The sequence below is a fragment of the Piliocolobus tephrosceles genome, chromosome 1, assembly GCF_002776525.5.
Source record: "Piliocolobus tephrosceles isolate RC106 chromosome 1, ASM277652v3, whole genome shotgun sequence".
NCBI lineage: Eukaryota > Metazoa > Chordata > Mammalia > Primates > Cercopithecidae > Piliocolobus > Piliocolobus tephrosceles.
Genome location: NC_045434.1, coordinates 165,150,983 through 165,167,853, shown reverse-complemented (window position 1 = coordinate 165,167,853; position 16,871 = coordinate 165,150,983). Strand labels below are relative to the sequence as shown.

General features: G+C 43.6%; 1 protein-coding gene across 9 annotated transcripts in view; it reads right to left on the bottom strand.

Annotated features, from left to right (window-relative positions):
* The window catches only part of DAB1 (DAB adaptor protein 1), a 1,195,266-nt gene that overhangs the window by 24,999 nt on the left and 1,153,396 nt on the right, over positions 1–16,871 (bottom strand). For 5 of the 9 annotated variants that reach the window (XM_023187666.3, XM_023187675.2, XM_026454157.1 and 2 more), the window contains 2 exons: positions 6,902–6,964; positions 4,453–4,561 (listed from right to left, as the gene is read on the bottom strand). In XM_023187666.3, coding sequence (XP_023043434.2) covers positions 4,453–4,561; positions 6,902–6,964 — 172 coding nt within the window. Of the gene's footprint in view, positions 1–4,452; positions 4,562–6,901; positions 6,965–14,283; positions 14,332–14,420; positions 14,472–16,871 lie in introns of all 9 variants that reach the window. The other 4 variants (XM_031934011.1, XM_023187691.2, XM_023187713.2 and 1 more) reach the window with 2 other exon arrangements.

Below are 16,871 nucleotides of genomic sequence, written 5' to 3'. Positions count from 1 at the left end.
TTGTAATTGCCTGGTTATCCTATCCTCCCTGATGAGACTAGAAACCACCTGCTGGCAGGAACTCTTTATTCTCTCTCTCTCTCTCTCTCCACTCTGCCTAGCATGGTTTGGGACGGGAGAAAGGCCCTACATAAAGACGAACAAGTCCTAGTCAATACGCTCACTGCATTTTTCCCGGTGTCTAATTAAACCCACAATCCATAAATGCTGTGATCTCTGATGATTCTACTGTTGGTGGCAGGTTTTTTTCCCCTTCCATCTTTTGTTTTTTTTTTTTACCACAAGGAGCTAACAGATGGGCTGTGCACACTTTTCTGGAGAGAGCTATTAGCATGTCTCTCTGGCTTCATGCCATCTGCTCCAGACCAAAGTACAATATTCAAAAGAAAAAAAGGTAGCACAGGGTAATTGGGTATCATGTTTAGGAGCTTGCAGGTCCCACTCACTTTTCCTAGGGGGTCCCTGCAGCCCGGCTCTCCTTGGCCTGTGAGTTAAGGCTGTCTGGCCACGTGATCTTGTGCATGAGCGAAGGGACACGTCAGCAGCAGGACAGTGGTGGCACTGGACACAGGGAGCCACGTGGTGGCTGCTACTGCAGCCACTTAACAGCTTGTTAACTGTTTACTATTAATGTCCAATAGTGGAGGGAGGAGGTGCCAAGAAGCATCTGTTTATGCCATGAAGTTCAGAGCAATCATAAATCTCCTTGCTGTGGAGTGAAAGGGAACACATGCCTTGCCGCCTTACAGTTAGGGTTTTAAAAAGTGTTGAAAATTGTGATTTATAGCCAGATGCTGACACCTGGGGATACCCCCATTATTTGAAAAAAGAAAAGAAAAGGCAGCCTGAAATATAAGAAAAGCACTAAAAACGAAGGAACTCCTCCAACATTTATGCAGAACTTGTATGATATCTCTTATCCACAGTATCTCACTTGACGGATTCATTCATTCAAAACTACCTCTACTACGTGCCAATCACTGCTTTAGTATGTGGAGACAAAACAAAGAACAAAACAGTCATCAAAAAAAAAAAAAAAATTCTCACACTATGGAGCTGACATTTTTGTGAAGTTGATCCTTTCCACAAGCCTCTGGGGTAAGTGTGATTGCTATCTCTTTAATTTGTAGAGGAGAAATTGCAACTCCATGAGGGGAAGATTTGATGCAGCTATACACTGTATGAATAGCAGATCCAAGGCTCCCGAAGAACCATGTAGCAAACATCTGTTGAGTGCTTACTGATGGAAGCACTGCCAGGAACTCCTGTACATATTTTACAATCTGCATTTACTCATGCAATCCTTAGAAAAACTCTACGAGGTAGAATTATGATCATCCCCATTAAAATGGGGTAAGTTCCCTGAGGTTCAGAAGATATTTATCTGAGTATGATGTAGTTGGCTAGCGGCAGAGCCTGTATTCATACATAGTACATTCTCCAGGCCACCCATTCTCCTGCTGTCTGCTATGAGCAGTCAAGAGGTTGAAGACCTAAACTTTATTACAGGCACTAATTTCCAGGAAAAGGAAAAAATATAGGTAGAACAGGACATATATTCATCTACTGTAGAAAACAGAATAATCATAATAATACAGCATATTCTACACTAAATATCGATGATGTGCCAGCATTTTTCAGTGTGCAGCTTCTGCAGCTGCAGTTAACGTAGTGATTCATTTAATTCTCATGATATTGTTGCAAAGTAAGTATTATTTTACACTCAGTTATAAAGATGAAGAAACTCTGACTCTGACAGGTGAAGTAATTTGCCCAGGAGTCTAAAGCTTAGAAATAAATGGCTGAATGAGGATTTAAACCTGGCCCATCAGATTCAAAAGCCCCCAGGAGCCAGTCTATCCACTGTATCACATACTCCAGTTCACTTCTCTACCTCCTTATCACTGGCTGGACAACTAGTGACAAGGAGATTGGGATTCAATAGCTGCAGAAATTTTTATGTCCAGTTAAGGGAGAAATAGGTCACATAGTTTAATACCACCTGAAGCCAGTTTTGTTATATTAACTAGAGTCAGAAAGCAAAAACATGCAAATTGAAATTAATTTTAGACTCATATTCTAAAAGTTGAAATCTTGGAGGTAATCTATCAAAATTTTAATAGCTAAAGAAAGGAAATCTGGATATGTGGAAGTGGCTTGTCCATAGCTTCCAATGTGGCTGGTTAAGCAGCGAGACTAAAACCCAGGTCTTCCAAGTCCGTAATCTGGCACAGGTTTGGGAGAGGGCCCAGAGCAGTGCTGTGACTGACCCGGTGATATGGTTTGGCTGTGTCCCCACCCAAATCTCACCTTCAATTGTAATAATCCCCATGCGTCTCCCCTAGGTGGAGATAAATGAATCATGGGGGTGGTTTTCCCCACACTGTTCTCATGGTAGTGAATAAGTCTCATGAGATCTGATGGTTTTATAAAGGGGAGTTCCCCTGAACACAATCCCTCTTGTCTGCCACCATGTAAGACATTCCTTTGTTCCTCCCTTGTCTTCCACCATGACTGTGAGGCCTCCCCAGCCATGTGGAATGGTGAGTCCATTAAAACTCTTTCCTTTGTAAACTATCCAGTGTCAGGTATGTCTTTATCAGCAGCGTGAGAATGGACTAATACACCCAGGCAGGTCCTCAGGGTGTTTTTAATCAAATGTTAGGGCTGGAAGTGATATAAAATTACATCTAGGCCCATCTTCTCATTTATAGAGAAGGGAATGGAGACTTGGGGGAGCAAGTCATTCCTCTGCCTGGAGTACCCTGAATGAACTCTGATGTCTACTTGAGACTTTTCTGCCCTGGTAGTCCTGTCACACTTCACCTAGGCAAAAGCCCCTCGTGACCACAGGGGCTCCACTTTTACCTGCCCTCTGCCTGCACTCAAAAGCCCCTATGCTCTGGTCTGCATTTTCTTTTGTCCCTGTCACTTCTCATTTTTAAATATATTATTGAAAATTATTTATTTTTATGTTATTTCCTATCTTCCCAGTAAAAGATAGACTCTCTGTTGTGTTGACTCGCACATCCCAAGCACCTACACGGGACCTGGCACATAGAGGGCACCTGGTGAGCATTTTTGAAATGAACATGCCTGCAAATTGGTAAGTTTGGGGCCATCATTTTTCCCAGCACACCCTTCATAGGCAAAACAATGAGGACAAAGCATGGGCACTCTGAACACAAGACTCAAGCATAGAAGGGTGATGGAAAACTCTTACCCTTATTTAAAATGGCATGTGCTATTATACTAGTCCCATGGATATTTTAATATCTATTTTAGGTAAGGAAAACTAGGCATCATCACTATCCCTTTTTCAAGATTAGACTGGGAAACTTCACAATTGAATACATTTCTAGGCAACCTGCAGTCTAAACTGTAAGTTACATCCAAGGGTTACCAACCTCTGTTGCTTCTAAAAGTTCATAATGATCCCTTAGCTCATGAGTAATAACCATAACTATTTTAGAACAGAGTATGCATTTTTAATTTACTTTGAATAAAAGCACAGTTTATATTTGGTGGCAAGAATTTGCTTCTAACAGTATGTAATTAAAACTAATTATGGAAAAAAATGCAAGAAGATTGGTATTCTAAAATATTCAAACAACTCTATTTGCCATTTATAAGAATAAAGGCAAGAAAGATAAAGCCACAGATTTCAAATACATAGTTAAAGAAAACCACAAAACCCTTTAAGGCTCCCATGTATGTGAAAAACAGAACTAAACTACCTTTGGCTATTTGCAAATACAGTGGCCTGGACACATGGAATGCCTCATGCCATGGAAACAAGGTAAGATTGCTGGGCTCCATCCATTTGTAACTCACCTGCAATACTGCTACTATATCTATATATATTTTTTACCTTGTTGTAAAAGTAGTAAATACATTTAAAGACTATTTGAAAAATCGAACACATCCTTTCTAACTCACCAGGTGTCTCATTATTCTCACAACTCACAGCAGTTTGCTCTCATCCCATAGGGTGCTCCCCACTTTGTCTGGGGACCTTCCCCTTCCTTGAGTCAGCACCAAGTAAGGCGGATCTCTTCTATCCATCAGGTCTCAAGAAGTCTCTAGAAAGCTGACTTCCTTCATGTCCTCCCCTGCTTATTGCTGTCTCTCCTGGCTGAGGTGGAAGAGTGGAAATGGACCTGGGCTAATTCCACAGCTGTGCGTATGCCATGCTCCGAAAAGCTGCACACCTGAGTAACACAGAATCTTGAACTCTCTGGGTGAAAGACATCAGTGAATTCCAGACCAGTAACATCCCAGAGCTCTGGACCCCAACATCACCTCCCTCTCTAAACAGCTTCTCAGTGTCACCTGAAGAGTCACAGGAGAGAACAGCAGTGTTTTGTCATCATTTGGCAGCTGGCTCTGTAAACTCTTTCTCTCTCAATGGGTGAAGGTCAAAGGAAGGGAAGCTGGTGGAAGAGGGCTTACCTGAGGGTACAGCAGCAGTGCTGAAAGGTACAGAACCAAACACATCTGCACTCGCTGGAAGGGTCTGAGATGAAGATGAGATAAAGGCATCACCTGGAGTTGCAGGAGTCTGCCAGACAGAGAGAGGCAGAGGACACATGAGACCTGGCTTAGCAGTCACCAAGGCCAGGAGGTAGCAGATGCAGGAATAAAGGGGCAGGGGAAGGGATCCACAGTTCAAGCCACTTATGTGGTGTGCAGCCCATGTGCTGGTTACATACACTTTATCTACAAAATGGGAAATGATACCTCTAGCGCTACTGTGAGGATTAAGTGAGATTATGTGTTTAAATTATTTTACATCACTTCAATTTTTAGCACCATACATGGGCATATAGTAGGTACTTGGCAAATAATGGCCAGTATCCTAATGATTTAGTTTGAGCCCCTACTCCCTGGGGGGTGCTTTCAGGTATCAAATTTTCCATAATATTTGGCATTCACCCTTCAGAGATGGCCAGTTCAAACTGAAAGACACCCACTCAAGACCTACTGTGTGCCCAGCTCAGGGGCTGCAACTTAATACACGGCCAATGAGCAGTTGTTGACTAAATCAACAAATAGAATTTAGCAAGTGGAGCACTGACCCTTGTATCCTGGTGCACCCCCCCAACTCCAGATTTTCCCTCAATCTTCACTTGCAAAAAGAAGTAAATATTTTCAAGAAGACAACAAGAAACAATGCTTGCACCACTGAAAATTCTACAGGGCCTAGTCCATGCTGGAATTCCAAAAAGGTCTGCTGCATGGACTGGTGGGCAAGATGGGGGATACAGAAATGAAAACATCAGTACTCATAATTTTGTATATGTCCACACCCATTTATAGCAGGCTTTTGCCTACAGAGTATAAATCTGTTTGATGCTGTAATATCCTTTTTTTTCCCCACTTGGAATAGGCTGGGCCAAGCAATTAATCCTGAAATCATGGCAATTAGACAAGGCCATTTTTAGACTAGCAGCTTGTGGGACAAATGGCATTGTTCTGAGGATTATTAAATACCCATTTGGACTGTGCCTGGGTTCAGGGCCAGAAACACAGCCATGAGCTGCTGTGTTAAGCACTTTTAAAAACAGTCAGCGCCGTTCTTTTGTTCCCCCTTTGTGACCTTGGGTGAGTCACATGTCCTTTCTGGGACTCAGTTTGCTCATCTGTAAAATGAAGGGGATAAGGTTAGAAGATCTCTTCAGCCCTTTCTAGCTGCATAGCCTTGCAGTTCTGCAACTCCAAGTTCCCAGGAAGAAGCTTTTAGCCCAGGATAAAGGGGAGAATGAGAATTGCTAGAGCCATCTAGCTTCTTTGGGGACAGAGGCTGCGGTCTCCGCCCTCAAGGCTGCCTTGGACATCAGGTGCTGGCAGCAGGGCAGCTGTGCCTAGATTCCCAAGCGGCAGCAGTGGGCAGCAGTGTCTTGTGCCATCTGTCCTCAGTGGTGAGGTTACAGCCTTTTCTCTGTGAGGCGCATCTTGCCAGTGAACCATAGCACCATCCCTCGGTTTGCACAACTGCGCAGTGCCCAGAGGAGCTGTCCCCTCCCAGCAGCTTCAGCTGGTGCAGCTAGCTGCGGCTGACTGCTCTCTGCCCTCCTCAGGGAATGGGCAGGGGAGGGGCTGGAGGGGCCATCTCGGCTCTTTTCTTTGCAGTGGCTGCAGAGTTGCTTTTGAATGCATCCAGCACTGGGATTCTATTTTGCTTTGGTTTTAATTCTGTTTTCTTCTTTTCATTTTCAAATTAGGGCTCCCTGCAATCTCTGTCCTTTTGTAAGCATTGACTGAGGTACCCTGGCTGAAGCTGTGGCTGGGAGTCCAGAGCTTCCTGAGAAGCTCAGTAAGGCCCAAGTGCCCAGGTCATGGTCTGCAAAGCTGAAGGGCAGGCTGGGAGGGAAAAAACAAAAAGAAGGGAGAGAGGAAAGAAAGAGGGAAAGGAGAGAAGGGTGGGCAGAGCAGGGTGTGGGGAGAAGGTCCTTCCTTTCTTTACTGGGCTGGCCACCTACGCTGTACTGGGCTTGGGGCAGGTGCTGACAAATGCCTCATCATATGTGTTGTCCCGAGTTTCCTGCCTACATTCCCAACCACACCATGTGCTCCTTGTAGTCAGAAACCACATCTCCTTCGGGCCTCTCTTCTCAGACCCCAGCAGAACAGCAAGTGCCCAGGCAAGTCCTGTCATTGCTGAATGCATGCTCTTGTTTACTTTGCAAAACAGAGGCATATATCATACTTCCCCTTTTTAAATAGCCAAGCAAATTAAGGATCAGAATGACTAGTGAGTTTGTCCAAGTCACACAGCTTGAAAGAGTCAACGCTGAAATCCACCAGAGGCCTCTTTCACTCACAACCCATATTCCAGCCACTGAGGGGATGTGGAAAGAAAGGAAGGGGGTGTAGGGTTCACAGAGCAATGCATACTTACGGGGGGAGAGGTTATATCAGGGGGTGTGGACATGTCCCCAAAAAGTTCTAATTGGGTCACAGCCTGTAAAGACAAAAAGGTAGTCATGTAACCACAAAGAAAGGTGGTGTTTCTGGGTCCTGCTTTACACACAGTACGATACAGGGATACACATTTCTGTTTTTCATCATTTCTAGATAAACCATAATCCTGGTGGGTCATTACTATACTTCAGGATCCCAAAGGCAACATCTTGAATGCAGCCAGAATCAATTCTTGCTTCCTTGCATCTGCCTATTTATCCAGCCTTGGTCAAAACTGCCCATTAATCACTTCCCATAAGCAGTAATAACATCACTTCACACTTATTTACCATCAAATGCCAGCAATGTCTCTCTTTCTAGGAGATAAAGGCAGGGAGGCAATCCCATCATTGGTTTTTCTCTCGTGAGTGTATCCACACATACAAGATGCCTTCCATGTGTAAGTACAGGCATGACTTCATGGTCACGTCAGTAAGGGCTCCCAATAGCATTCACCCTGAGAGGTAGGAATCGTCATTCCCATTTTTACAAATAGATAAACAAAGTCTCAGGGATGTGATATCAAGGTCATCCAGGCCAGGATTTAAATTTGCTGAATACAGAGAATGCAGCCAAACAGCACTCTCTGAAAGAGTCCATCTTTAGGATAAAAAATGTGGTTGGAGGAAAAGAAAACATTTCATTTAATACCAGGAAAGGCACCAAAGACAACCCGGTGTATACATCATTAATCACTCCTAGGAACTCCATCACTGCAGACACCGCATCATCTATCTCCTCATCCATCACACGGGAGTATCTGAGCAAGAACAGCCACCACAGCTAAAGAAACCCTTTAAGATACACTTATAACTAATCTGCACACACTGCCAAATTTACAGACTGTAGGGAGTCTATGGCCTGACTTAATTATGACAAGTATGTAATCACATGCTTTGTACAAACCTGTCCACTGAGGAAAAACCACTTTTCCCTCATCTTCAGCTCTTAAGTGATAGCTTCAAATTGGGGGAACCTAAACACACCACTTAGTAGAAGGGATGTGAAGAGTCCGACTGCCCTGCCACACAGGACTCCTGCACTCAAACTGCTCTACCCAGGTCATGGCTGGATCTCTAGGGTTCATCCAAGGAAGGGAATGTTATTTCCTACTGGCAAGTGAGTGAGCTTTGGGCTCTGGAAAATGTCCTACACTCCATGCCTGGGGGTGTGGAGTACTGATAAGATAAACCACATGAGAAAAGGGCCCCAGGTCAGGCAGGGCCCCAGATGGGGAAGAACAAGGAATAATTGTTCTAAAGGATGGTTAATCACAAACAACCCAAGGGCACAACCTCATTTCAGGTAGCCCCTCCAGCATAACCCTATAAAACTTCCCTCCAGCCCCTGCCTCTTTGCAGACAGCCCCTTCTCTGCTGTGCTGCCCATTGCAATCTTGCAATGTATTTTCATGCTTTCTCTAATATATCTACCTTTCTTTACCTACAAATGTCTTCATAAATTCCTTTACTGCCTGGACCACTGGCCCCAGATAGTAGCTACCTCCAACAGGAGGCATACTTGGATTCTACCACTTTTAATATCTGCAACTCCTCAGAGCTACAGTTCCTTCATCTGGGCAATGGAGATGATAATATCTCCTTTGCAGATGTATTGACAACATTAATAGGAGAACTTTGATGTTTGGTTAAGCCTGGTTGAAAGAGCACAAAAGTCTTTTTGCTGAAAGGAGAGAAGCTTGGCCTTGTTAACTTACTTGCAGCTCTTCCTTCCCTTTCAGCTTTCAGATTGAATAACAGTGCCTGGCACACAATAGGGCCCTATAAGGACTGATTTTGTTTCCAACTGCACAATAATTTTTGATAAATCTTCAACAACTGCTAGATGCTGGGCACTGTGCTATGTACTGGGAACATAAAAATGAGAAATGCCAACTCTCAGCCTGCAGGGAGTTTACAGACTGGTGGGGAGGATATCCAATCTGTAGATGCAGATAATCTCAGGTATTGTAGCAGAAATAGCAACAGGGGTCTCTATGGTGTGCTGTGGGATTACCTAGTGGTTTGGCTGTGGCCCCACCCAAATCTCAACTTCAGTTGTATCTCCCAGAATTCCCACATGCTGTGGGAGGGACCCAAGAGGAGGTAATTGAATCATGGGGGCTGGTCTTTCCCATTCTGTTCTCATGATAGTGAATACGTCTCACGAGATCTGATGGGTTTATGAGGGGTTTCCAGTTTTGCTTCTTCCTCATTTTCCCTTGCTGCTGCCATGTAAGATGTGCCTTTTGCCTTCCGTCATGATTCTGAGGCCTCCCTAGCCATGTGGAACTGTAAGTCCAATTAAACCTGTTTTTCTTCCCAGTCTCAGGTATGTCTTTATCAGCAGCATGAAAATGGACTAACACAGTAAAACTGTTACCAGTAGAGTGAGGTGTTGCTGAAAAGATACCCAGAAATGTGGAAGTGACTTTGGAACTGGGTAACAGGAAGAGGCTGGAACAGTATGAAGGGCTCAGAAGAAGACAGGAAAATGTGAGAAAGTTTGGAACTTCCTAGAGACTTGTTGAATGCCTTTGCCCAAAATGCTGATAGCGATATGGACAAGAAAATTCAGGCCGAGGTGATGTCAGATAGAGATGAGGAACGTGTTGGGAACTGGAGCAAGGTGACTTTTGTTATGTTTTAGCAAAGAGACTGGTGGCATGTTGCCCCTGTCCTAGAGACTTGTGGAACTTTGAACTTGAGAGAGATAATTTAGGGTATCTGGCAGAAGAAATTTCCAAGCAGCAAAGCATTCAATAGGTAACTTGAGTGCTGTTAAAGGCATTCAGTTTTCTAAGGGAAGCAGAGCATAAAAGTTTGAAAAATTTGCAGCCTATGTCATAGAAGAAAAACCCATTTTCTGGGGAGAAATTCAAGCCAGCTGCAGAAATTTGCATAAGTAGCAAGGAGCCTAATGTTAATTCCGACAATCATGGGGAAAATGTCTTCAGGCCATGTCAGCGACCTTCATGGCAGCCCCTCCCAACACAGGCCTGGAGGCCCAGGAGAAAAAAGTGGTTTTGTGGGCTGGGCCCAGGGGTCCCTGTGCTATGTACAGTCTAGGGACTTGGTGCCCTGTGTCCCAGCCACTCTAGCTATGGTTGAAAGGGACCAACGTACAGCTCAGGCTGTGGTGTCTGATGGTAGAAGCCCCAAGTCTTGGCAGCTTCCACATGGTGTTGAGTCTACAGGTGCACAGAAGTCAAGAATTGAAGTTTGGAAACTTCCACCTAGATCTCAGATGATGTATGGAAATGCCTGGATGCCCAGGCAGAAGTTTGCTGCAGGGGCAGGGCCTCAGGAAAACCCCTGCTAGGGCAGTGTGGCAGGGAAATGTGCCATCAGAGCCTCCACACAGAGTCCTACTGGGACTCTGCTTAGTGGAGCTGTGAGAAGAGGGCCACTGTCCTCCAGACCCAAGAATGGTAGATCCACTGATAGCCTATACCATGAGCCTGGAAAAGCCTCAGACACTCAACACCTGCCCATGAAAAAGCAGCCAGGAGGGAGGCTGTACCTTGCAAAGCCACAGGGGTGGGGCTGCCGAAGACCATGGGAACCCACCTCTTGCATCAGTGTGACCTGGATGTGAGACCTGGAATCAAACAAGATCATTTTGGAACTTTAAAATTTGACTGCCTCGCTGGATTTCAGACTTGCATGGGCCCTGTAATCCCTTTGTTTTGACCAATTTCTCCCATTTGGAATGGCTGTAATTACTCAATACCTGTACCTCCATTGTATCTAGGAAGTAACTAGCTTGCTTTTGATTTTACAGGTTCATAGGCAGAAGGGACTTGTCTTGCCTCAGATGAGACTTTGGACTGTGGACTTTTGGGTTAATGCTGAAATGAGTTAAGACTCTGGGGGACTGTTGGGAAGGCATGATTGGTTTTGAAATGTGAGGACATGAGATTTGGAGGGGCCAGGGGTGGAATGATATGGTTTGACTGTGTCCCTACCCCCAAATCTCAACTTGAATTGTATCTTCCAGAATTCCCACATGTTGTGGGAGGGACCCAGGGGGAGTTAATTGAATCATGGGGGCTGGTCTTTCCCATGCTATTCTCATGATAGTGAATAAGTCTCATGAGATCTGATGGGTTCATCAGTGGTTTCTGTTTTGCATATTCCTCATTTTCTCTTGCTGCCGCCATGTAAGAAGTGCCCTTTGCCTTCTGCCTCTCCCCAGACACGTGGAACTGGGAGTCCAATTAAACCTGTTTTTCTTCCCAGTCTTGGGCATGCCTTTATCAGCAGCATGGAAACAGAGTAATATGGAGAACCAACCAGCTTTTGGCAAAGTTTGAGACGGTTTTCTAAAGGAAATAGCCTGGATCTGAATCCTGAAGGAGAGGAGCCATGTGACCAAAAAGAGGAGACCATCCAGACAGAGGCAACTGCTTAAAAATGGCCAGAGGCCAGGAACAGAGTAGGTAGGTGGTAATGGAAGCAGTTCAGAGTTACCAACATGAAGGTGGGAGACAGGAGGCCAGTGAGGTGGTCAGGGGCAAGGTTGTGGTGGGAATTTCATACATTTCACAGCCTTTTCCATCAATTCTTGCCTATCTTGTTTCTCTTTCATACAGTAACAGCCCAGCAGCTGATGGGAATGAGGTGGACAGCACACAGGTCCTCTCTCAAATCTTGCTAAACTTGAAATGCTCTTCTTTGGTAATCCTTCTCTAGCATGTTAGCAATATTTTATATTATTTGGTGAAGCTCTGCTAGTCTTTTAGACCCTCTTCCAAATTCATAAAAGGAATAACTTTATTTAATCAATTCAAATGAAGCTTCTGGGCTTCTTTGAGACTGCAATTCTATGCTTTTAAAATGGCCCACAACTATTTTCAGTGTTCGGAAAATATTTAAATGAAGTTATTAATTAAGTCACACAATTTACATTTCAAATGTGTTGAACTCACGGCATACTTTTACTAACATCATAAATAGAATTTATTGGCTAATTTTCTCCTTAAGCACAACTTTTAAAATAACCTTCATTCTTGAGATATAGACTTTCCTTTTGCCAGATGATTTTCACTCAAGGATTAAACGAGAAAAACATGCAGAGGCATAAAACATAGATTGTTATTTCATTCCATTGGTTTGCTGTTTAAATAGAACCTTGAGTTAATTAAATTTTATAGAAAAAGGGGATTCTTGGGCCATAAAATTAAAAATAATCCTAATAACCATATGTGATCGAGAATCTGAAATAGTATCTATTTTCACAGGCCTCCTCCCCATGTTAACCCCAGTCCTTTTATTTGTAAGCTAATAAACCATGTTCCATCTGATAATAATGCTCTAATGAATCATTTTAAAAGCCTCAAGAGAATAAAACTAACAATTCACATTTATAAAACACTTTATAGTTTGCAATACGCTTTCAAATACATTATCATCATGTTTGACACTCACTGAGCCCCGAAAAGTCACCAGCATAGGTGCCATTGTCACTATGTTTCACAGATGAGCTAGCTGAGGCTGAGGTTAAGTGACTCACCTCTGATCGGTCAGCTAAAAGCAGCTGGGATGGACTTGACCCACACACCCACCAGCATCTTGTTCATCGATCCATCACTTTACCAAACCTTAGTTAGCCTTGCTAAATAGTGGAAGTCCAGCCTACAACATTCTCTAATCAGAAATCTGGGTTGCTACAAGGTCTGCCAGGATGCACATCCATTTGAGGTCATTTGGAATGTCAGCTTGAGATGTCTACTCGCCAGAGAGTAAGGCCCTTCCATTACTAGCATTTCAAATGTCTCCTGGTAAAGAGAGATGTAGCTGGAGATGGTAGTTTTGCCCCTTTTTTAGCCCCCTGGGCATTTTCCAGGGGTAAGAAGAGTGATATTGTAAGGTGTACAGGACAGTGAAGGAAAAGTAGCTTTGATGTTTGGGGAGGTAGTTCCCTAATATCTCCATCAGGCCTGTTCTCTCCCCAGTCATTCTTTGATATGAACAAGTGATGGTTTTTCAGTAATATCTAGTTCAAGATTAGTACACTGCTCCTTCCAACTAGATCACTGCAACAAGATCCCTAGGCCTTTCCGAGAGAGAAATTCTAAAGGGCACAATTGATGGAGGTTGAGATGTTATGGCTGACCCTGAAAACACCTTCTCACAGACCCATTCCCTGTGTTTTGGCATCAGGAGTTCTGTGACCCTTCAGTGGGCAGATATGGGAGTTCCTACCATGCATCAGCTACCAAGAGCAAGGGCTACAGAGATAGGTAAGGCACATTCCTGTTCCTATTGTCAAAAGCTGGCTATATTATGGAAAGACAGACCCAGAGACACAATCAACGGAGGAGAGAAGCACAGGGAGTTATGAAAGAAGAGGCCATCTCAGGGTCTTACATGTGTGCCTCCTCCGACCTAGAACACTCATTCCTTCTCCCAAACATCCTTCAGGATGTGAACTAGAAGGCTTTCTGTTTTGTTTCCTATGAAGTGGCTTCCTAACTCAATTTGCACCCTATCCCATTGCCCATGACACTCCCAGATCAGTGGTTCTCAACCTTGGATGCACACTAAGATCACCCGGGGAAAAATTACTGATGCCTGGTTCCCACACCGAAAGATTCAGAATTAATTGGTTTGAGGTAAAACCTAGTCACTGGAGCTTGGAAAGCTCTCCTAATGATTCTAATTTGCTGCCAAGGTTGAAGATTTTTATCCTGGAGGTTTCCCAATACTGTATTTAGGAGTGGCAATATTCATTGGCCTGTGTATCAATCAATTTGAACAGATGTTGACTACAACCAATACATTTATACCAGGTTACACTGACTGAATAGCAACCTCACCTGTTTTTTAGTACCAGTGGTGTACTTGGCACATCCTGTTCATGTATCTGAATTCCTACTATATCATGTTATACTGCATATACTACACTACGCTAGGTGAGGCTCTACTGTCATATCTTATCCCATGCAATGTTGCACTATGTTACACTGTGAGCTTCTTTAGGAAAGCCACTTTTCTGTATCTCTAGCATCTATTAGGATGCCTGGGACATGTTAGAGGTTTGAAAAGTATTGCTGGATGAAAAGAAGGGGTGTTATCTCCTCTCCAACACACACTCTTGTTTACACACACACACACACACACACACACGTACATACACTCTCACTATTTGACCTCATGGCAGGGCCCATCAATAGTCATCCTGGGGACATTTGAATAGGTACCTACTAGAGCAGAGCAGGGCAGCAAGTCTGCCATTCATGCCAGCTGGATGAAGAGAATATGGAATGCATGAGTATGAGCAGAACAACCTCAATTAACAAAAACCTCAAGGCCTTACCTTTGTTGCCTCAAAAATCTCATCAAAGTCCGTGGGCAGGTTTCTGTTCTGTAACCACAAGGCACGACTGATGAGCATGAAATGAATGTGGAGATCATGACATGAAACAGTTAACCTGAGAGGGCTCTAATTCTTACCGGGGTGGCTGCAGCAAACCGTTCTTCAAAATCCTCAAACGAATAGCCATTCTGAAAGTGGAAGGGATGATGAATGAGGATGAAGTGAATGACACACAAATGACATGGATTTATGAGTTTAATGATGACAGTATCTATGATTCACACTTCCATGGTCTCAGCAGGCGGGAGCTGTTTCCAATGTCTGTGAAAATCTTGGAATATGTTTCTAGCATAAGCAGATGATAAAACATGGGTCTGATTAGGAAACACAGCAATGGCAAATTTGTAAGTTTAAATTCCATCTTCCTGCAATTACAGATATTGCCCTGCAGTTACAGACATCAGCAGTGGCTATGGATAAGAGCATGCTGTTTACATTTGAGATTTTTCTTTTAAAAGAACAAAATGTCACCTTGTGCTTTAGACAAATTTTACTCTTTGGAGCAGTCTGTGAACAGCTGGTTTTCATGTGTTTTTATACATGTTGTCTTCTCTGCATGAAATGCACTTCCCTTTGGCCGGGCGCGGTGGCTCACGCCTATAATACCAGCATTTTGGGAAGCCAAGGCAGGTGGATCATGAGGGCAGGAAATCGAGACCAGCCTGGCCAACATAGTGAAACCCCGTCTCTACTAAAACTACAAAAAATTAGCTGGGTGTGGTGGTGGGTGCCTGTAATCCCAGCTACTTGGGAAGATGAGGCAGGAGAATCACTTGAATCCAGGAGGCGGAGACTGCAGTAAGCCAAGATCGTGCCACTGCACTCCAGCCTGGGTGACAGAGCGGACTCCATCTCAAAAAAAAAAAAAAAAAAAAAAAAAAAAAAGAAAGAAATGCTCTTCTCCTCATCTCTGAAAACTCGGTGCTCCCCAAATTCTCCAAACCCAGCTCAAAAGCCACCTCCTCCATGAAGAGTTTCTCTATCCTTTGAACTGAAATCCTCCTCAGTGTCCTCAGTACATTATCTGTGCCTATCATACCGTAAGCTTCCTCAAGCAGCTGGTAGAGGGTCTCCCCCTGCAGCTGGTAGAGGGTCTGGCACATAGCAGTCCTCAAAAATACAGAAATGAATGCATGTTCTAGAAGTAGCTGGCAGTGAGCAACATTTAATTGCTTTGTTAACTTTGTATTATGTTGTTTATATTACATATTATAGGTATGTATAATATATCATATACATGTATATCTTAATGGCCATATTCTGGTCTATACGTACAAGCTAATTATTCTTTGGATGATTTCCAAATAGTAAAACATTAATATAAATCTGCTAATATGGACATTAAAATGGAGTTATTACGCATGAATAGTTTTGAGGAGAGCTTTTGGCAATGGAGGAGTGGGAAAACTATCACCCATAGCCTCGTAATACTGTGCTTTGTCAGAATTTGCTTCCACACTGTCTATAGCACATGTGACTGTTGCTTCCTTCAGCCCCAGTTACAGACTGCAGAGCAGAGCAGAGTGGAAGAATCAACGTGCCCGGGCCCACTAAGGCAGGGCCTTCAGGTCAACCACCAACCACCTGTTTCCACCAGCCCGTGGTTCAACATGACTTAACTATGGCTACAATGAGAGGAAAAGCCACCACATCAAATAACCATAGACATTATTATTATTATTATTATTTGGCCACAGGTGGGGAGAGGTGGTGAGACAATATTAGTCTAAATGATCCTGTAATCCATCGTGTGGCCTAAAAGGTTAAGGTTATGTCGCTACATCCTTTATAAATGCACCCACTCCTAGCAATTTATGGCAGAGCCCCTACCAACTAGCTCTGGGTCATAACTTTTAATAAAAACATTTTTTAGTGTCCAAAATCTCATTACATCTGTCCAATATAAAAAAGCAAATGGCTTCAGAGCATGATGGATGAATTAAATAAATTTGGAAAACAGCCTGTGGTAGAGGCTCATAAAAACCCCCACCACGTCCCATATAATGAAAATGTGGGAGGATAACCAGTGTCAGCATGAGCATGTTGTCACCTTCCTGGGAAAGGAGAGGTAGCCTTTGGTGAGGTGTGGAGCTGAGGTGTGATGAGGCGATTTCTTTGAATTCAGTTGAAGCTTGGTCCGAGCAGATGAACAAATGCATTTTTTGGAATCACACAGATATGTACCGGGTCCTGGCCACGTCAGGCCATGGATGCGCTGGCCATGTAACCCTTGACAAGTTGATTAGCCTCAGTTTTCTCATCTTTAAAGTGGAGTGGGTAATGACAACATCATGGCAAGTTTATTGAGCAGTTTAATTGAGATATGTGTGCAAAGTCTTGTTTGGTGTTTAGCACACAGTAGATGCCCAAGGACTAGTAGCTATTATTATCTTCTCCTATTATTGGCTCATTTCAGTAATGCACATGAACAATTAATTTATTTTTATTTTTATTATTTTTTTAGACAGGGTCTTACTCTGTCGCAGGCTGGAGTACAGTGGTGCGATGTTGGCTCACTGCAACCTTTG